Consider the following 22,052-nt stretch of genomic DNA (forward strand, 5'->3'; position numbering starts at 1 on the left):
TTGAATGGCGGAGCAGGCTCGAGGGGCCAGATGGCCTACGCCTGCTCCTAGTTCTTATGTGATACCACTAGGAAAGTCACTATGTGCCAACATGGCTTCTTCCATCCAGAGCTCAATTTCAGTTCTAGAAATTAAAACCAGCTAATTGCTAAACTAACTAAAGCATTAATAAAAAGATCTTCGTTTGCTGTTCCTTCAGCTGAGCTGATGGCAGTTTTTAGGTGTGACAGATCAGAAGTAGCTGCTTCATTCGAGGATATCAATTACTGGTGTTGCTGGACATTGGAGCTCACACCTGCCATGTTAAATATTTCTGCAAACCTGATTCAAATTGGTTGTTTGAATGTTAATGATGAGAGTTTGGCCGGTTTTCTGTCTCCCTTCACACCACCAGTCCAGTGATTTCCTATGTTGCAAGATCCCATTTCACTAAAACCAGCAGCACAGGCATTAATGAGGGAGGAAATAAAATAAGAGTTAACCAGCAACAGGCACTGGCAGGGATGAGTGAAGAATGCAAGCAGAACCGCAGCAACAGGAACATGAGAGCACAGTACACACTTTCTACTAACATGACAATATACTGCACATACCTGCGGAATGGCTTTCGCTACAATAGGCTGTCCACTGATCGCAACCCCAGGACCAAGAATGCCATTAGGCAAATGTGCAGTTTTAATGCTGACGTTTTTTGGTATCGCTTCCAACTCAGGTACATATTCATTTAAATTCTCCAATTCTTGGAAAGCCTTCTTTTCATCAACACCTTCAGAGGGTGGGCAAGGTTCCTCCAAGGATGGGTAACTGAAGTCCACTGTCATAAAAAAAAATAATGAATACAGTGCTTTTTGAACACAAGGGAGTACAAGTGGACCATGTGGCCTGTTGAGCTTGCTCTGCTATCCAGTAGGATCATGTCTGATCTCAGGCTTCAACTCAATTTCCCCCCACTCACTTTGAAGCCCCTTCCCCTTAAATCCCCGCAGGATCCCAAATCTGCCTATCACAGCCTTAAATGTATTTAACAGCGGAGCATCGGAGCATTCACACCCCTCTGGGGAGAATTCCAAAGATTCAAAACCTTTCGAGTGAAATAATTTCTCATCTCAATCCTAAAGGTTTGGCTCCTTATCCTGAGACTGTTCTTCTGTTTTAAATTCTCCAACTGGCAGGAATAATCGCTCAGCATTCACCTTATCAATCCTCCTCCCTATCAAACCTCCTCAAAATTTTACAGCTTTCAATGAGATAGCCTCTTATTGTTCTAAACTCGAGAGAATATAAGCTCAACTTATTCAGCCTCTCTTTTTAGGGCAATTTCCCCCAATGTACATGGGCCACTCCTTCAATCACTTGATTTGTGACGGTCATGTGCTGCTTCACCAAACTAGCGGTTGGAGGCACAAGCTTGATTCCCTTAATGCTGAGTGGGGGATGTCAGTTGCAGCAGCAATTATAATGCTTGGATAGTCTCTGACCATTGACCAAGTCTTCTGATCAATATCCAGTCACTCCCACCTTCTGGAGGATTGGGCTTTCACAGTCAAACAGTGATTCCGCTGTCAGGTTACTAAGAGCTTCTTCTGACAAAGGGTCATCCAGACTCGAAACATTGCTTCTATTCTCTCTCCACAGATACTGTCAGACCTGCTGAGATTTTCTAGTATTTTCTAGTTAATGGTAACCCCCAGGATGTTGATAGTAGGATATTCAGCAATGGCAATGCCATTGAATGTCAAGAGGTGATGGTTAGATTCTGTCTTGCTGAAGATGGTAGCTGCCTAGCATTTGTGTGGCACAAATGTTACTTGCCACCCCAAGCCTTGCTGCATTTGAACATGAACTGCTTCACTATTGGAGGAGCTACGAATGGTGAACATTGTGCAGTCATCTGCAAACATCCCCACTTCTGACATTACGATGGAAGGAGGGTCATTGATGAAGCAGCTGAAGGTGGTTGGGCCTAGGACACTCCCCTGAGGAAGTCCTGCAGAGATGAACTGGAGCTGAGATGATTGACCTCCACCACCACAACCATCTTCCTTTGTACCAGGTATGGCTCCAACCAATGGAGAGTTTTCCTCGATTCCCATTGACTCATTTTTCTATGGCTCCTTGATGTCATACTTGGCCAAATGCTGCCTTGATGTCAAGGGCAGTCACTCTCACCTCACCACTGGCATTCAGCTCTTTTGTCCATGCTTGAAACAGGGCTGTATATAATGAGGTCAGGAGCCGAGTGACCCTGACAGCATCTAAACTAGGTGTCGCTGAGTAGGTAATTTCTGAGCAAGTGCTGCATGGTAGCACCTGATGATCCCTTTCATCACTTTGCTGATCGGGAGTAGGCTGATAGGGTGGTAATAGGCTGGGTTGGATTTGACCTGTTTCTTGTGTACAGGGCATCCCCGGGCAATTTTTCACATTGTAGTTCAAATGAATGCACACTATTTGCATACAATTAAACACAAGTAACATTGCTGCCCATTGCAAATTACTGCACACTAGTACTTGAACTCTCGCTGCTACCCCATCACCGCAGCCACATCCCCCCGCCCCCCAACTTTCACCCCGAAAGTCCATTCAGGAAGCAGTACTTACAGGACACTTGAACAGATCCATGGGTTTCTTTCTTTGGAGGAGTAACTTTGGCATTAGTGGTATACATTGGGTAGCAGAGAAGCCAGCTGTCGTAGCCACCTTCCAATACCAGCGGTTCGCTCCGAAGAATTATCTGGCTATCCCACTGCAGCATAAAAATTTGTAAGTTGAAAATTCAGTACCTTTTTGGCAAGTGATCTTGTACTTTCCCTCTGATCACAAAAAGCTTCGACTGTATCAATTATTAGTAACTCCATAAAATTGTGACCCATCCTGTGATATTCACTTCAACCAAATGAGCGAGAACAAAAATCAGAGAAGCCCTTGACCTTGTTTAGCTGTCTCCCCACAGCTGCAGAATGTTGCATGCGGGTGGTAGAGTTACAGCATTCTGACATTATGGGAAGGCATCAAATGCAGAACATCAATTCCTTGTAGGGAATTGGAAGGGAAAAATTAAAATTTGGAGGGATAGATACAACACACGCACAGGATGAAGTGCAATAGAATATTTGAGAAAAAGATTTCTAAACCTTATAAAGTGCATCCTTGAGGCTTTGAAGAACGGTTCCCCTTTTCACTTTGTCGATGGAACTGAACCAATCCAACAAAACAATGTAATCAACAAACTGACGCCTTTGCCACATGTCTTTTGACTCCTCTGGAAGTTTCAATTCTATCTGGTTAACAGTGATGCTGCAGAAAACAGTTTTAAAATGATTTAGTTGCTATCTCCCAGCAGGACATTTTATACAATTTATCAAATTAAAGCAAACTGGAAGAGCTGCTCACAGGCTAATAAAACATTTGACATTGTCACACGCAGAATCATAACTTACAGATTATGTACCAGACACCATCATCATTCCTGGGTACCTTCTGTCTCACCGGCAGCACAGACCCAGAGGTGGCAGCAGTGGTATAGAGTCAGGAGGCAGTTGTCCTGAAAATCCTCAACACCCACTCTGGACCCCATGAAGTCTCACAGCATGAGGCCTCAGTGGGGGGGCTTCACTGCCCATCACCGAGACAGGTTTGGTAGCACCACTATAGACCAATTTGGCCAAGTCCTTAAGAACCGCTGCTAGACTGGATCTGTAGCAGGTGATGAGGGAAGCGAGAGGGAAAAACATACTTGACCTCATCCTAACCTGCCTGCCGCAGATGCATCTGTTCATGACAGCATCGGCAGGCGTGACCATCGCACAGTCCCTGTGCAGATAAAGTCCCGTCTTCACATTGAGGATACCCACCACTGTGTTGTGTGTCACTACCACCGTGCTAAATGAGATAGACTCCAAAAAGATCCAGAGACTCAAAACTGGGCATCCCTGAGGGGTCATCAGCAGCAACAGAATTGTAAGCGCATGGTCCAGCATAAGCGCCCACTCCACCATAACCACCAAGCCAGAGGATTAAGCATGAAGGGTGCGGGAGGGCATTCCAAGAGCAGAACCAGGTATACCTAAAACTTAGGTGTCAATCTGGTGAAATCAGTACTAATCCGTACAAACAGCATAAGCAGCAAGTGTTAGACCAAGCTCAGCAATTCCACAACCAATGGATCAACTCCAAGCTCAGCAGTCCTGCCAGACCCAGGCGTAAACAACCAAATAGCTCACTGGAGGAGGAGGCTCCACAAATAATCCTTTCCTAATTGATGGAGGAGACCAACACATCAGTGCAAAAGACAAGGCTGAAGCATTTTCAATAATCCTAAACCGGTGCTGAGTGGATGATCCACCTTGGCCTCCACTGGAGGTCCCCAGCATCATAGGTGTCAGCCTTCAGCCAATTCAATTCACTCCACATAATAGCAAGAAATGGTTAAAGGTACTGCATACTTTAAAAGTTATGAGCCCTGACAATATTCTGGCAATAGCACTGAAGACTCGTTCTCCAGAATTTGCCATGCCCCTAACCAAGTTGTTCCAGTACAGCTACAACACTGGCATCTACCCAGCAATGTGGAAAGCTGCCCAAGTATATCCTGTACAGAAAAAGGACAAATCCAACCTGGCCAACTACTGCCCCATCAATCTACTCTTCTCAGTAAATCTATTGAAGGGGTCATCAACAGCGCTATCAAGCAGCACTTACTCAGCAATAACCTGCTCAGTGACGCTCAGTTTGGGTTCCGTCAGAGTCACTCAGCTCCTGACCTCATTACAGCCTTGGTTCAAACATGGACAAAGAGCTGAAATCCAGTGGTGAGGTGAGTGTGACAGCCCTTGACATCAAAGCAGCATTTGACCAAGTTTGATATCAAGGAGCCCGAGCAAAACTGGAGTCAATGGGTATCAGGAGCAAAATCTTCACTGGGTTGGAGTCTACCTGGCACAAAGGAAGATGGTTGTACTGTTTGGAGTTCAATGATTCCAGCTCCAGTACATCACTGCAGAAGTTCCTCAGGGTAGTGTCCTAGGCCCAACCATCTTCAGATGATTCATCAAATGGCCTTCCTTCCTTCAGAAGGTTAGAAGTGGGGACATTTGCTGATGATCGCATAATGTTCGGCATAACTCGCAGCTCTTCAGATACTGAAGCAGCCCATGTCCATATGCAGAAAAACCTGGGCAATATCCAGGCCTGGGCTGACAAATAACATTCACAAAAATCAAATGCAAAGCAATGACCATCTCCAACAAGAGAAGATCGAACCATCGCCCCATGACATTCAATGGCACTACCACGACTGAATTCCCCATGATAATCATCCTGGGGATTATCACTGGCCATGAACTGAACTGGCTGGACTAGCCATAGAAATACTGTGACTATAAGAGCAGGTCAGAGTATAGGGATCCTGTGGCAAGTAACTCACCTCCTGACTCCTCAAAATCTGTCCACTATCTACAGGACACAAGTCAGGAGTCCACTTGCTTGGATGAGAGAGGCTTCAACACCACCTAGGAAGTTTGACACCATCCAAGGCAAAGCAATCCTTTCGAATGGCACCCCATCAACAAATATTCACTCCCTCCACCTCTGCTGCACAGTGGCAAGCGTGTATACCACCTACAAGGTGCAATGCAGCAAGTCACCAAGGTTCCTTAGGCAGCACCTTCCAAACCCATGACCAGTACCATCTACAATATATAAATCATTTATACAATATATAAATGATTTGGAAGAAGGTGTAACTGGAAGTTTGCGGCTGACACAAAGATGGCTGGACTTGCGGATAGCGATGAGCATTATCGGGCAATGCAGCAGGATATAGATAGGCTGGAAAATTGGGTGGCGAGGTGGCAGATGGAATTTAATCCGGATAAATGCGAAGTGATGCATTTTGGAAGAAATAATGTAGGGAGGAGTTATACAATAAATGGCAGAGCCATCAAGAGTATAGAAACACAGAGGGACCTAGGTGTGCGAGTCCACAAATCCTTGAAGGTGGCAACACAGGTGGAGAAGGTGGTGAAGGCGGCATATGGTATGCTTGCCTTTATAGGACAGGGTATAGAGTATAAAAGCTGGAGTCTGATGATGCAGCTGTATAGAACGCTTGTTAGGCCACATTTGGAGTACTGCGTCCAGTTCTGATCGCCGCACTACCAGAAGGACGTGGAGGCGTTAGAGAGAGTGCAGAGAAGGTTTACCAGGATGTTGCCTGGTATGGAGGGTCTTAGCTATGAGGAGAGATTGGGTAAACTGGGGTTGTTCTCCCTGGAAAGATAGAGAATGAGGGGAGATCTAATAGAGGTGTACAAGATTATGAAGGGGATAGATAGGGTGAACGGTGGGAAGCTTCTTCCCAGATCAGAAGTGACGATCACGAGGGGTCACGGGCTCAAGGTGAGAGGGGCGAAGTATAACTCCGATATTAGAGGGATGTTTTTTACACAGAGGGTGGTGGGGGCCTGGAATGCGCTGCCAAGTAGGGTGGTGGAGGCAGGCACGCTGACATCGTTTAAGACTTACCTGGATAGTCACATGAGCAGCCTGGGAATGGAGGGATACAAACGATTGGTCTAGTTGGACCAAGGAACGGCACAGGCTTGGAGGGCCGAAGTGCCTGTTTCCTGTGCTGTACTGTTCTTTGTACAAGGACAAGGGCAGCGGGCACATGTGAACACTGCCACCTGGAAGTTCTCCTCCAAGCCACTCACCACCCTGACTTGGAAATATATCACCTTTCCTTCACTGTTGCTGGGTCAAAATCCTGGAACTCCCTTCCTAACAGCACTGTGGGTGTATCTACACCACATGGACTGCAGCAGTTCAAGAAGGTAGCTCACCACCACTTTCTTGAAGGCAATTAGGGATCTGCAATAAACACTGGCCTAGCCAGCAATGCGCTCCCATGGAGGAATAAAGAAAAGCTTCCATTTTCTCGCCAAACTTTAATAGCAGTTATCAAAACTATTTCAAACTTGTATTTAATTTCCTACCCTGGACTGACAGCTTCCTCCGGCACGCTTATACAGCATGATCTAGCCATGTGCATGTGGGATTCCTGGTAATCCTTGTTGCTTCGTGCATCCATAATGATCACTTCAGTGTTTTCATCTTGCAACATTGCAAACAACTTTTCTGCAGTGATCGCTCCCCGAGGTGAATCTGTTTCCCAGAGGAAATATAATGAAATAAATAAAACAACCAATAGGTTAGTCAAACACTAGTTATAAGCAAGAGGTGAGCGGAGAGAAGGGGGATCTGTTAAAGCAAAAACTCACTTTTAGTTTGTGCTTAAATACAGCAGCTGAAAGGATCAGTGGCTTTCCTGATCTTTATTGATGACCGAGGCTTGGATGCACAGGGCACAATTTCAAAATGGACCGGTAACACAAACCAAGAAGTATTGTTAACTCTGAGGACAGTAGTAAACTTGAAAAGGACATAGACATTCTGGTGGAATGAGCGAATAACTAGCTAATTAAACTCACAAAGCAAAGTGTTGTATTCTACTTTGTTGGAAACAATATGCAATAAAAGGCACAATTCTGAAGACTGCGGGAACAGACACTCGAGGGGATATACGCAGAAATTGTTGAGGATGGCAGAGCAGGTTGAGAAAATGATTAAAAAGACATACGGGATTCTGGGCTCTGTTTTATAAACAGAGGTGTACATGAAAAAGGAAGTTGGTTCGGCCTCAAGTGAAATAGTGTGAATAATTCTGGGCACTGTACTTTAGGAAAAATGTGAAGGGTTTAGAGGCCACACAAAATATTCAGGGGAATGGTCCCAGCGATGAGCAACTTCGCTTACATGGATCGAACGAAGAGGCTGGAGTTACCCTCCTTGAAAAGGCTGAGAAGGCATTTTATCAAAGTGTTCAAAATCATGAGGGGTCTAGTCAGAGTAGGTAGAGAAACCATTCTCAGGGCCACAAAGCAGAGGGCTCTGATTAAAAGTGATTAACACATAAATCAACATCAAATTTTTATGCAGCAAGTGGTTGGGATCAGGCTTGGATTGACAAGTGGCGAGCAGTGTGTACACCAGTAGGATGCTGGGCAATGACCATCACCAACAAGAGAGAATCTGTAACTACCGTCCTTTGATATTCAAAGGCGTTATCATCGCAGAATCCCCCACTACCAACCTCCCGAGGGTTACCATTGACCAGAAATTGAACTGGATCACCCATATAAATAACGTGACTACACGAGCAGATCAGAGGCTGAGAATACTGAGGCAAGTAACTCACCTCCTGACTCCACTGGCCTGTCCATCTACAAAGCAGAATTCAGGGATGTGATGGAATGCTCTCCACTTGCCTGGATGGGTGCAGCTCCAAGAACACTCAAGAAGCTCGACACCATCCAGGACAAACAGCCCACTTGATCGGAATCTCATCCACCAATTTAAACATTTACTCTTCGCACCCCCGATGCAGTGTGTATTGTACAAAACAGACACTGCAGCAACTTACAAAGGCTCCTTCGAAGCATTTTCTAAACCCATGACAGCGGCCATCTAGAAGGTCCAGGGCAGTAGACACATGGGAACACCACTGCAGATTCCCCTCCAAGCCACTCACCACCTTAACTGGGAAATCTATCAGCCATTCCTTTACTGTCACTGGGTCACAATTGTGGGACTCCCTCCCTAACAGAACTCTGGGTGCACCTACAACACATGGACTACAGCGGTTCCAGGCAGCAGCTCACCACCATCTTCTTAAGGGCAAGTTGAAATGGGCAGTAAATGCTAGTCTTGACAGTCATGCCAGTATCCCATAAAAGCAGGCAGATTCAAATTGTAGCTTTTAAAATGGGATTGGATAATTATCTGAAGAGAAAATTTATACTAGGTTGATGGGGAAATTATAGAAACATAGAAAGTAGGTGCAGGAGTAGACTATTTGGCCCTTCGAGCCTGCACCACAATTCAATATGATCATGGCTGATCAGGCACTTTCAGTATCCCACTCCCGCTTTCTCTCCATACCCCTTGATCCCTTAGCCTCAAGGACAACGACCAGCTCCCTCTTGAACATATCTAACATAGAAACATGGAAAATTATGTGGGAGTGGGACTTGACGCTATCTTTAAGAATTAAAAAAAAAAATCATGTTCTTTGTGTGTGAGATGCTGCTGAGGACATTAACAGAGCTAATTTATCATCACAAGCACAAACTGAGCTTGGATTGGAATCAACGCAGGATTAAGGACAGAAGGATCCTTAATCTCGGGATTGCTGCCTGTGCCGCGGGAGAGTGAGAACAGGAATCGGTGGAGAATTAATGCGTGGCTGAGGGACTGGAGCAAGGGACAAGGATTTGGGTACTTGGATCATTGGGACCTCTTTAGGGGCAGGTGTGACCTGTTTAAAAAAGACGGGTGGCACTTGAATCCCAGGGGGACCAATATCCTGGCGGGAAGGTTGGCTAAGGCTACTGGTGAGACTTTAAACTAGAAAGGTTGGGGGGAGGGAATCGAAATGAGGGGACTGAGAGCGAGGAGGTTAGCTCGCAAATAGATAAGGAATGTAGACAGGGTAAGAGGGAGGTTAGACGAGTGAGGGAGAAGGGAAGTGCTCAGGCTGAAGGTCTGAGATGTGTCTATTTTAATGCCAGGAGTGTAGTGAATAAAGTGGATGAGCTTGGAGCGTGGATTGCTGCTTCGAATTGTGATGTGGTGGCCATTACGGAGACTTGGATGTCTCAGGGACAGGACTGGGTGCTTCAGGTGCCGGGTTTTAGATGTTTCAGGAAGGACAGGGAGGGAGGCAAGAGAGGGGGGGGAGTGGCACTGTTGATCAGGGATAGTGTCACGGCTGTAGAGAAGGTGGACGCCGTGGAGGGACTGACTACGGAATCTCTGTGGGTGGAGGTTAGGAACAGGAAGGGGTCGGTAACTTTGCTGGGTGTTTTCTATAGGCCGCCCAATAGTAACAGAGATGTTGAGGAGCAGATGGGGAAACAGATCCTGGAGAGATGTAGGAATAACAGAGTTGTCATGATGGGAGATTTTAATTTCCCAAACATAGATTGGAATATCCCTAGGGCTAGGGGTTTGGATGGAGAGGAGTTTGTTAGGTGTGTCCAGGAGAGTTTCCTGACACAGTATGTGGATAAGCCTACTAGAGGAGAGGCTGTTCTTGATCTGGTGCTGGCTAATGAACCTGGACAGGTGGAGGATCTCTCGGTGGGTGAGCATCTTGGGGATAGCGATCATAATTCTATCTCCTTCACGATAGCATTGGAAAGAGATAGGGTCAGGCAGGCTAGGAAAGTGTTTCTCTGGAGTAAAGGGAAATACAGTGTCATCAGGGAGGAAATTAGACGGGTAAATTGGAAGGAGGCATTCTTGGGGAAAAGTACCGAAGGAAAGTGGAGGATTTTCAAGGAATGTTTGTCTGGAGCTCTGCATGACAACGTTCCGATGAGACAGGGGGGTGTTGGTAGGGTACGGGAACCGTGGTGCACGAAGGTTGTGATGAACCTGGTGAATAAGAAAAGAGAGGCGTACAGAAGGTTCAGAGAGCTAGGAGGTGTTAAGGATTTAGAGGAGTATACGCGATGTAGGAAGGAGCTTAAGAAGGAAATTAGGAGAGCGAGAAGGGGTCATGAGAAGACCTTGGCGGGTAAGATTAAGGAGAATCCCAAGGCTTTCTACAAATATGTCAAGAGTAAAAGGATGAGATGTGAAGGCATAGGACCCTTAAAAGGTGAAGGGGGAAAAGTTTGTGCGGAACCGTTAGAAATGGCGGAGCTGCTTAATGAATACTTTACCTCGGTATTCACGGTGGAAAGGGATCTGGGTGGTTGTACTGCTGGATTGCGGAGGACAGAAAGGATCGAGCATGTGGACATAAAGAAAGAGGATGTGTTGGAACTATTGAATGGCATCAAGGTTGGTAAGTCGCCGGGACCGGATGGGATGTACCCCAGGTTACTGTGGGAGGCGAGGGAGGAGATTGCGGAGCCTTTGGCGATGATCTTTGCATCGTCGATGGAGACGGGAGAGGTTCCGGAGGATTGGAGGATTGCGGATGTGGTCCCTATATTCAAGAAAGGGAACAGGGACAGCCCGGGAAATTACCGACCGGTGAGTCTAACCTCAGTGGTTGGTAAGTTGATGGAGAGGATCCTGAGAGACAGGATTTATGATCATCTAGAGAAGTTTAGTATGATCAAAAGTAGTCAGCACGGCTTTGTCAGGGGCAGGTCGTGCCTTACGAGCCTGGTTGAGTTCTTTGAAAATGTGACCAAGCACATTGACGAAGGAAGAGCGGTGGATGTGGTCTATATGGACTTCAGCAAAGCGTTCGATAAGGTCCCCCATGCAAGACTTCTTGAGAAAGTGAGAGGGCATGGGATCCAAGGGGCTGTTGCCTTGTGGATCCAGAACTGGCTTGCCTGCAGAAGGCAGAGAGTGGCTGTGGAGGGGTCTTTCTCTGCATGGAGGTCAGTGACCAGTGGAGTGCCCCAGGGATCTGTTCTGGGACCCTTGCTGTTTGTCATTTTCATAAATGACCTGGATGAGGAAGTGGAGGGATGGGTTGGTAAGTTTGCTGACGACACCAAGGTAGGTGGTGTTGTGGATAGTTTGGAGGGATGTCAGAAGTTGCAGCGAGACATAGATAGAATGCAAGACTGGGCGGAGAAGTGGCAGATGGACTTCAACCCGGATAAGTGTGTGGTGATCCATTTTGGCAGATCCAATGGGATGGAGCAGCAGTATAAAATGAAGGGTACCATTCTTAGCAGTGTAGAGGATCAGAAGGACCTTGGGGTCCGGGTCCATAGGACTCTTAAATCGGCCTCGCAGGTGGAGGATGCGGTCAAGAAGGCGTATGGCGTACTAGCCTTCATTAATCGAGGGATTGAGTTTAGGAGTCGGGAGATAATGCTGCAGCTTTATAGGACCCTGGTTAGACCCCACTTGGAGTACTGCGCGCAGTTCTGGTCACCTCATTACAGGAAAGATGTTGAAGCCATTGAAAGGGTGCAGAGGAGATTTACAAGGATGTTGCCTGGATTGGGGGGCATGCCTTATGAGGATAGGTTGAGGGAGCTTGGTCTCTTCTCCCTGGAGAGACGAAGGATGAGAGGTGACCTGATAGAGGTTTACAAGATGTTGAGGGGTCTGGATAGGGTGGACTCTCAGAGGCTATTTCCAAGGGCTGAAATGGTTGCTACGAGAGGACACAGGTTTAAGGTGCTGGGGGGTAGGTACAGGGGGGATGTCAGGGGTAAGTTTTTCACTCAGAGGGTGGTGGGTGAGTGGAATCGGCTGACGTCGGTGGTGGTGGAGGCAAACTCGTTGGGGTCTTTTAAGAGACTTCTGGATGAGTACATGGGATTTAATGGGATTGAGGGCTATAGATAGGCCTAGAGGTGGGGATGTGATCGGCGCAACTTGTGGGCCGAAGGGCCTGTTTGTGCTGTGGCTTTCTATGTTCTATGTTCTATAAGGAGAATTTTGGAGATGAAGCAGTTTGTCACGAATGTGATAAAAAGGAGTGTTCAATGGTGGAAGACAAGGACTGAAGTGGGCTATATTACTGTTATATTTGCATGTTTTGATTTTGTAAAACATATATATATTTATTGTAGAGTACTAGTGTGAAATTGAAAGGGTTTGAAAAGCGACACCATCTTTGAATGTTGATGGTCCATTATTTTTGGGGGGGGGGGGGGGGGGGGGGGCGAGATGTGACACTAGTGTACCTTTAAGAAATGTTTTTTTAAAAATCATGTTCTCTGCAGCTATCATAGCTTCAGCTTTTTCTTCATTATGGCACCGGCCGGCTGTGAGAAATCCTTTCATTGCTCCTTCAACGGCTTAAATGGGGGATTGTTTATTCTGGGATTGTTTGATGAACCCATTGGGAGGAGGAAGACTGGTTGGCAGGTCATGTGTTTTGAACAGTTTTTTTCTTCATAGTGAATTCAAGGTTTCACTTTTAATTTGGTTGCTGGCAGCAGAGTTTAGAAAGGGGTGGGCCATCAAGCTGGAAAGCAATGTTTCTCTTTCTCTCCCTGGTTTTGGAAATTCTGCTGTTAACTGGAAGCAAGGTTCCGGGCCTTCCTGGAGTGGAAAATCTGCTGTTGGTGGTTGGCTTGACTAGCGTCTCCCTGGTGTTTGGGAAGCTGTTCTGACTCCAAGCTTGCCTGTGTGTGCATCAAGACAGCTGCAGCATTCAACCAAAGGACTAAATTCCAGCATCACATGAAGATTTGTAGTTTCTGTGATAAACCTGTGGAAAGGGTTTTGTTTATGAGATGTCTGTCTGACTGGGACATTTATATTCATTAAGGGTTATACAATATCATGATTTTTTCTTGTTTGCAAGTTACTGCTAATTTTCTTTCTATACATGTTAACTGTATACTTAAATAAACTTTGCGTGATAAAAGCTCCTTAGCGGGTCAGTTGAATCAAACCTGAAGTGAAATATCTCATGGTCAGTCTAGCCAAGTTCAAAGTGCAAAACTTATGATCCAGGAGGACTTGAATTATAACAGACCTGAATTATAACAGACTATTTGGGTTGGTCATACACAGAGTTAGCATGGTCATGTCAGACTGAATGGCCTCCATCTCTGCTCTATTCGATGATTCATTGAGAGAGAAAGCAACGGTGTTACAAAATTTTGTCACAGGAAATTGTCTTTTTTATATCAGGGTTATGAGGATCAAGCAGGTGATCACCCCCAGACTGCTGCTACTGATTTTAAACCAGGGATTTGGAAATGCGTAGCATGGCTATTGGTGACTGGTCATTCAATTCTTTTCCCCTGTCAGTTCCATGTAAAAGATTGGGATCCTCAGCTTGATTTCTGTTGAGCATTGAATGCTGCCTTTGATATAACCTGGAGATGGAATTGGACTGACAAGAAGTCGTATTGACAGAAATCTCACCATTACAGTCTGCATGTGTTTCTTTGATGTCGTTTAACTCACAGTCCTCCTAAAAATCAAACAAAAACTTTACTTAGAATGGTTAAACCTTCCTCTATTCTTATCAACTTTAAAACAGAGCAATGCATTAAATTCAAGTCCATGTTTTGATAGGATGTTCCTCTTCAGCAACACAAAATTGGATACAGATTCCAAATGCTTATTGAATAAGAATCTAAACCCAAGATGTTGTTCTTAATCCACCTTCTTTAGTTGTGCAATGTGCTGACAAACCCCAAATTTAACGCTGAATACTACAAAATGTTGCTGTGCTTTGAGACAATTTCAAATGCAAGATGAAAAATATTCAACTTAACTACCTTCAAGTTTCTTTTCTTAATGCCAACATCTGAAGAACTTTTGGTTGTTGTTTTTAAGCTGCTATCACGGCCCTTGCTTCTGGCTTCTTCCTGCTGTTTTATTTTCTCTTCCTGCAGCCTTTCATTTTCTTCAAGTTTTTTACGCACTTCAGCCTCCTCATATCTAATAGATTAAACAATATTTTAAAATCTTGTATCAATTCCCCAGTCAAAGGCAATAAAGCCAAATACATAGTAAGTATGCATAATGACATGTTTCTGCACAGGGAGGAGTACATAAGAACAAGATGACTTCAGAGCAAGAGTGGGCCTTTCAGCCCTCTGAGCCTGCTTCATCATTCAATAAGATCATGCCTGGTCTGATTGTGGCCTCAGCTCCACATTCCTGTCTGCACCCCCCAGCTCAACCATAGAACCCTCCAGTGCAGGAGGAGGCTATTTGGCCCATCGAGTCTGCACTGACCAAAATTCCACCAAGACCCGATCCCCATAACCCTATGTATTTACCCTAGTCAGTCCCCCTGACACTAAGGGGCAGTTTATCAAGGCCAATCGACCTAACGCGCACATCTTTGGACTGTGGGGGGAAACCAGAGCACCCGAAGGAAACCCATGCAGACACAAGGGGAACATATAAATTCCACACAGTGACCCAAGCCGGGAATTGAACCTGGATGCCTGGTGTTGTGAGGCAGCAGTGCTAACCACTGTCACCCAATGACCGAGTCTTCACTGCCTTCCAGGGAAGAGAATGCCATATACTAATGACGCCAAGAGAAAACAATTTTTCACATCTCTTTCTTAAAAGGGAGACCTCATTCTTACACCGTGTCCCTGCAAGATGACCGCCCTCCTGGTATCCATCCCATCATGACCCTCACCATCTTATTTCATTAGGGATCACCTCTTAATTCTTCTAAACCCCAATGGGCATAGGCCCAACCTGTTCAACCTTTCTTCATAAGATAAACCCTAAATCCCCGGCATGAGTCACGTGAACTTTGTCTGAACTGCTTCTAACTCAGTTCTATCCTTTTTCAAATAAGGAGACTAAAACTACACAGAATGCGAAGGCGACCAAAACAGTACACAGTGTACACTGTGGAGTTTGCAAGTTCCCCCCGTGTCTGCGTAGGTTTCCTCCTGCAGTCCAAAGATGTGGGTTAGGAAAATTAGTGGAGTGAATATGTGGGGTTATGGGAATAGGATGGGGGGGGTGTGGGCCTGGGTAAGATGCTTTGTCGGAGTGTTGGTGCAGACTCAATGGGCTGACTGGCCTCCTTCTGCACTGTAGGGATTCCACTATTCACCCATGCCCTCTACAGATGCAGTAAAACTTCCCTACTTTTATATTCCATTCCCTTTGCAATAGACACCAACATTCAATTTGCTTTACCTGCGAAATAACATTTTGTGATTCATGTACAAGGATACCGAGATCCCTCGGTACCACGTTATGTCATCTCTATTTAAATATGCTGTTTTTCTTTTCTTCCTGCCGAAGTGTGCAAGTTCACATTTACCCACATTATACTCCATCTGCCATTTTTTTGTCCACTCACTTAAAACTATCTAGATCCCTCTAGATTTCTGTTACATTAGTGTATCTTTAATAAGTTTTTTTTAAAAATCATGTTCTCTGCAGTTGTAAGCAAGCCTTTTGGTTTCATTGTTGCCGGGCTGTCTGGTTAGAAGTCCTTTTATTGCTGCTTCAATGGTTTAAATGAGGTTTTATTTTTACTCTGGGCCTCAGATACTTTCTGGGATTTTCATGATCCTGCATTGTGAGGGGAAAGATTAACTAAAGTCAAAGTCAGGTGGTTTCTCCCCAGAAGAATTCAAGGACTTTTTTTTCAGTTTTGGTTTTAGAGTCTGAAGCTGCCCTGGTTGTCCAGTGGCAGGCAGTTTTTTCTTTCTCTGTCTCCCTGATGTGATAGATTTCGCTGGCTAGCTTGAAGCAGGACTCCTGGCTATCCTGGAGTGAAAATCCTGCTGTTGATGGGCTACTAGTTAGTACCTAGAACCTCTCTTTCTCCCTGGTGTTTTGGGAAGCTGTTTTGACTTCAAGCTGGTCTGGGGTATAGCCAGAGGGCTGCCACAAGTTAAAAGGCCAGGAGGTCAAGGTTTCAATTCTCCACCCAAAGCATCAGGTGAGCATTCATATTGTGTGTTAAACCTGTGGCAAGGATTTTGTATCAGGAAGTTTGTTCGATTGGAACATTTCGTATACTTAAGGGCTATAGAAAAATCACGATTTTTTTGTAATTGGTAAAAGTTGTTAATTTTCTTTCTATACATGTTATCTGTATTCTTAAATAAACTTTGTTTGATAAAAGCTCCCTAGTGGGTCAGTTGAATCATACCTGAAGTGAAGTATCTCATGCTTACCCTAGCCAAATCCAAAGCGTAAAACTTCTGATCCAGGTGGACTTCATGAAACACTTGAGTTTCTGACCTGAATTACAACACTTCCCACGTCTTCCTGAAAACACACCGTCCAAACTACCCTGCCGTCAGCACCAAGCCGAGCCATCATATACTAGGTCCCTTCGTCCAAGGCCCTGCTAACTGGTTGAAAACAATTCGGACCTGGGCATTTTAAGGAGTTAGTTTGCCCAGTAACCCAAACCTTTTGAGGCATTAAGCCAACTAGGTAATTTCGTTCTCATCACAATTACTACAAACCTACAGGATTCAGAATAACTGTACAGACCTTAACTTGAGGCTTTCAGAGAGCCTTTCTGCTTCTTCTATGGCTTTTCTGAAGCTTGTCGGGCCAAGCAGAGAAAGGTAGTAGTCCTGAAATAAAACATTATACTTTCATGTACTGATCCTGCAGATCTAGCCAATTGAAATTGCTTTGCAGCCTGAACAAGAATGTTTGCAGTCAGGCAACAGCTACAAACAGAAACGTTTCAATGCTAGAAATCCAGTGCAGATCTGTCTAAAGGAGAAAAAGTGTCAACACTTTGAATGTGACCTTTCATCAGAACTGGGAGAACCAGTTTGCCAAAAGCTGTTGATAGATTGACCGAAACAGGGTGGAGGGAACAAGAGCAGGTCAAGTGCATTCGTCAAAGTAGCGAACGCAGCTGAACATCTAAACCTGCTTGTTGCTCTCCGTTACATCCCATTCTTGTCATTGTGCAGAGGAGCTTTACCAGCCTGCCACGGCCAGTTCCGATGAACAAACACACCCAAAACATTGATCTGCACAGCTAACATTTTATGTATTTAGTTCAGATTTCTACATTATCAATCGTGTGTATCTAGATTCAAAGTCTGCACCTTCTTCCTTGCAATTGCTGCCAGCAGTTGCATTGCTTCACTCCTTTGCCAACACAAGCAGGCCTCGGGCGTAAGTAACAAAACTGTTCACTTTTCCCCCAACCCACAAACTAAAAATGATCCCAATAAGCAATTTCTCAGTAAATTCCAGCTTGAAAAAAGCTCTGCTAAATTACAATGTTTTATATTATGTTGTTGGGCTTAGGGCAAGATTTGTAATCACTTTTAATCAAACTTGGAATAGCTTAAACAACTTGCTTTTCATTTTTATAGCAACGTTTATTTAGTAAAAGATTGATAGCTGCTTCCAAAGAGAGCAAATGAGAAAACTTTACACTGAGCCACACAATATATTAGACCAATACCTTGGTCAAAAACATAGGATTTAAGGAGCGTCCTTTAAAAAGGAAAGATAGTGTTTTGAAGAAAGAATTCCAGAGCTAAGGGCTAAAGTAACTAAGACAGGGCTACCAACCTTGGCGTGCTTAAAAATCAGGATGCACAAGAAACCAGGTTTGGTGAAGCACAGAAATTTGAGAGTTGTAGGAGGTTAGAGATAGGAAGCGGCAAGGTCACAGAGGGAGTTCAAATCAAGGACAAGAATCCAACTACTTAACACAAAACATTGTTATTGTTCAAACTTCAACCTTGCCAGTAACGAATTAGGTCTTGAGCTCAGAAAGCTGTGCAGCTCCCAAGATTAGCAGTCAAGCTCCATCCTTTGAGAATGCCAATTAAGTACCTACCATCGTCCAGCAGACACTGAACAATACTACCTCCCTATCATCAATATTGGGAAAGTGTTATTGACTCTACAGAACCTCTGGTTGAAGTGATAAGCAGTCTGTGATTTTCTTAATCGGTTTTTCACCAGGAAAAAGACAGCTTACTGCTGGTCATTAAAGAGGAGGAATTTGATCCTTTATTTAGGGGTGCGTGCAGTCTAATAGTTAGGCCTTCACTGAAGCAGTGGCTATTTTACTGGACCAGTAATCCAGAAGTCTGAGAATTTGAATTCAGTTGTAAGAATCTGGAAATGATAAACAATTGGCACCTTGTTGCTGTTAAAATGCATATCTAGTACACAAATTTCCATAAAAGCAAATTACTGCGGATGCTGGAATTTGAAACCAAAAGAGAAACGCTGGAAAATCTCAGCAGGTCTGGCAGCATCTGTAAGGAGAGAAAAGAGCTGACGTTTCGAGTTCAGATGACCCTTTGTCAAAGCTAAAAGGCACAGAAAGTGGGAGGTATTTACACTGTAGGGTGAGAGAATGAAAGATGAGTCATAGCCACAAAAACAAGGGAAAGGCTGCTAATGACAGCCCATAGAGAGAATAGAAGGTGTGAATGGCCAAACGGCAGAGGAGCTGAAATCAAAGGGTAAGCTGTGACAGATGAAGATGTGGGGGGAAAAGGGAGATGGGTGGGAGAGGCAAAATTGAGAAAAGGGGGGAAAGGGAAGCAAAAGGTAAGAAGGGATAAAAAAAAGGGGGAAAAGAGCAGGGGGGAAGAAAAAGAGACAATAAAGAAATAAAAAGGTAGAGAACAGTTAAAAAAATAAAATAAAATGAAAACAATCTCTCACTTTCTATGCTTTTTAGCTTTGACAAAGAGTCATCTGGACTCGAAACGTCAGCTCTTTTCTCCCCTTACAGATGCTGCCAGACCTGCTGAGATTTTCCAGCATTTTCTCTTTTGGGGACATGAATTTCCATCATGCCTACCCAATCAGTCCAATATATAACTCCAGTCCCACAGCAACATGATTGTCCTGTGAACTAGCCCAGCAAGTCCTTCAGCTTAGCGCAACAGAAGATAAATTTCACCCTTCCCAGGAACCCCAAAACCCCAAGAATTATTATTTCTTTAAAATCTATTTTATGGCACCATCCAGCTTCAAAAATGAAATCACCTCACAGCCAAAGCACGGGGAACAGTACCTTCTCCTTCAATTCGGCACTCTATAATCTTCTGGGCTCAACGCGGAGTTCAACTATTTTAGATTAAAATCTCAACCTTCATTTTACTCTTTTGGGTTTACTGGGTTGGCCTTGTCTTATCCCTTCATGTTGCATTCAGATGGTTGCCATGTCATCATTCACACCTTATGGGACACATTTGCTTCTTCACTGTATCTTACCGCTCCCTATGGCGGCTGAATCATGAAATCTTGCCATTTAACCTCCCCTACTCTCCACCCTATAGCAGAGCTTCCCTTTTGCTCCTCCTTTCCCCACACTCCTCCCTTGCACGGACTTAAAAATGCTTACATTATCTTCCTTCAGTTCTGATGAAAGGTCATTTCAGCCTGAAATGTTAACGGTGTTTTTTTCTCCACAGATGCTGCCTTACCTGCTGAGTATTTCCAGCAACTTTTGTTTCGTCTTATAACAAAGGTCAATTTTAGCTCATTTAGTAACACTCCCATCTGAACGCCACTCTTCAGACTTCAGCAACAGTCGATTAACTGATCATTCAACCCACTAACTGTTTATCGAGATTGAATTGGCAACCATTATGAGCTAATGTGACCACATATTAACCCTTATTGCGTGAGTGTTCTGGGTTGTGCTGAGAAGAGGGGAGGGAGGTTCCAAAGTACTTTACAGCCAGTGGAATAATTTTTGAAGTGTGCTTACTAGTGCAAGCCAATTCAGGACAAACCTTAGAATTTACTGCTAGGTATTTTCACAGTTTACGCAGGCTGTGTGCGACAGTTTGACATGCCCATGATTATACCACCAGAACCAGTGACACCACCAACTCCTCCAGCACAAGTGCCCAATAAACAGGTCAACAGCACTCAATTTTAAAAGTTAGAGCAAAGAAAATAACGCTAATTATAATTCTTTGACAGAAATCTGACAATAAAATGTATCCTAATGGTCAGTGGGAAAGACTGCACAATAACTTCTTGATCAAACTAATTTGAGTAAGCTGTTTACATCTGGCAGTTTTCTAAAAAATACTCCCAAAGGAACTAATTTAATTACAGAAAAGATGAGAGCAGCTTAACAAGTCACAGAATTGGGCATACCCCTTCAAATGCGTTAATTCTGGCAACTATATGAAAAGCGCTACTAGTACAAGCTGCATGGTATTGCACAAAACAGAATAACCAGGTACCTGCTGGAGTTTGAAATCAGCTCTTTTCCGAATTAGATCGTATACGGTCAGGTACTTCATGTAAAGGACATATGCTTTTTCCTCATCTCTATCCAATCTACATTCTTCTGCAGCCTTGAAAATTTTACAGGCACTAGTAACATAGCTGAAAAATAAAGGAAAATGATTTAAAGACAAAATCCTTATAGGTTACAATAGGTGAACACTGCAATCTTTCTTGTCCATTAGTGTTGACAAAAATGTTTAGATCCACCACAGTATAATTAGAATCTCTTAATCAGGACTCCAAGTAGTCTTAATGCTTCACCAAATGGTTCAGTTAAGGCAATACAGAGCAGAAACCAGATTTGATTTCCCATTTGTGTCGCGGGAAATAAACTGAGCTGAGAGGCACAACACAGGGGTTGAGTTCCATTGCCTTGATCATGCTAAAGTGCCTGATATTCCAGGTTGTAAGGGCTCCTTCACCTCCTCTCAGCTTGTAAGTTTAGGAACCTCATGGACACATTCCCCCATTTTAGGTGTGCTTGTACAAGAGATACAGAATTAAAATGTATTTTCAACATCATCAGTTCTTGTGTTATCCAATCTAAAACACAAGGTTGTGGGGCTTCAGTATTTGTGGACCAGAATCCCAGCACAATGCAGTGGAGAGGTGAGTTCAATAACTGCCAACCAGAATCCCAGAATGAAAGGTAATGGAAGTTGAAACATAGGTCACTTGAATTCACAGAAGTTTATGGTGCTCTTTAATAATATTGTTTTGTTACAGTGTGGGACCAGATGCTTCAGGATGTTTGCTCTATCTACATCACTGTGAAATAATGGCATTATGCAGCATTATATATGGAATGACTCCATCCCATAGCCACTTTACTATAATTTGTTCTTTTAAATTATTTATTCCAATGCAGGCTGCAGATTTTTTATATTTTCCTTCCCGACACTGTTCTGGTTATTCCATTACCTAAACTTCGCTCTGTGTCCACCATGGTTTTAACAGTTGGCAAACAACACTTGCCAATCTGCACTTTTAGTACGTGATACCTACTGCAAAACAGAGGCTCGTGCAGAGTACTGGTAACAGCAATGCAAACTGACTAGTCAATAGACGATCTGATTCTGGCATTTTGTTTGGAATAAATTATTTTTGGGTTATCCCCATTTTTACATTCCAACACATTTCCTAGTCACCCAATCAAGGCAAGTTTTGCAGAGCATAGCTTGTCTCGCACACTTGCTGATTTCACAACACATTCACACAAAACGTGACTTAATTAAAATACAGTTTGAGATTCAAATCCTAAGGGAACCAGTCAGTCATTGAATCGTACAGTATAGGAGGCCATTTAG

The 22,052-nt window shown here is 44.1% G+C and overlaps 1 protein-coding gene across 6 annotated transcripts in view; it reads right to left on the minus strand.

The window, feature by feature from the left end:
• Nucleotides 1-22,052, minus strand: part of usp8 (ubiquitin specific peptidase 8) — a 66,312-nt gene that overhangs the window by 23,902 nt on the left and 20,358 nt on the right. For all 6 annotated transcript variants that reach the window (XM_078241115.1, XM_078241113.1, XM_078241114.1 and 3 more), the window contains exons 3-10: nt 20,700-20,844; nt 16,996-17,081; nt 14,283-14,445; nt 13,924-13,972; nt 6,996-7,164; nt 3,135-3,297; nt 2,602-2,746; nt 594-814 (exon numbers count right to left, since the gene is read on the minus strand). In XM_078241115.1, coding sequence (XP_078097241.1) covers nt 594-814; nt 2,602-2,746; nt 3,135-3,297; nt 6,996-7,164; nt 13,924-13,972; nt 14,283-14,445; nt 16,996-17,081; nt 20,700-20,844 — 1,141 coding nt within the window. The remainder of the gene's footprint in view (nt 1-593; nt 815-2,601; nt 2,747-3,134; nt 3,298-6,995; nt 7,165-13,923; nt 13,973-14,282; nt 14,446-16,995; nt 17,082-20,699; nt 20,845-22,052) is intronic.

The sequence above is a fragment of the Mustelus asterias genome, chromosome 24 (genome assembly GCF_964213995.1).
Source record: "Mustelus asterias chromosome 24, sMusAst1.hap1.1, whole genome shotgun sequence".
Taxonomy (NCBI): Eukaryota; Metazoa; Chordata; class Chondrichthyes; order Carcharhiniformes; family Triakidae; genus Mustelus; species Mustelus asterias.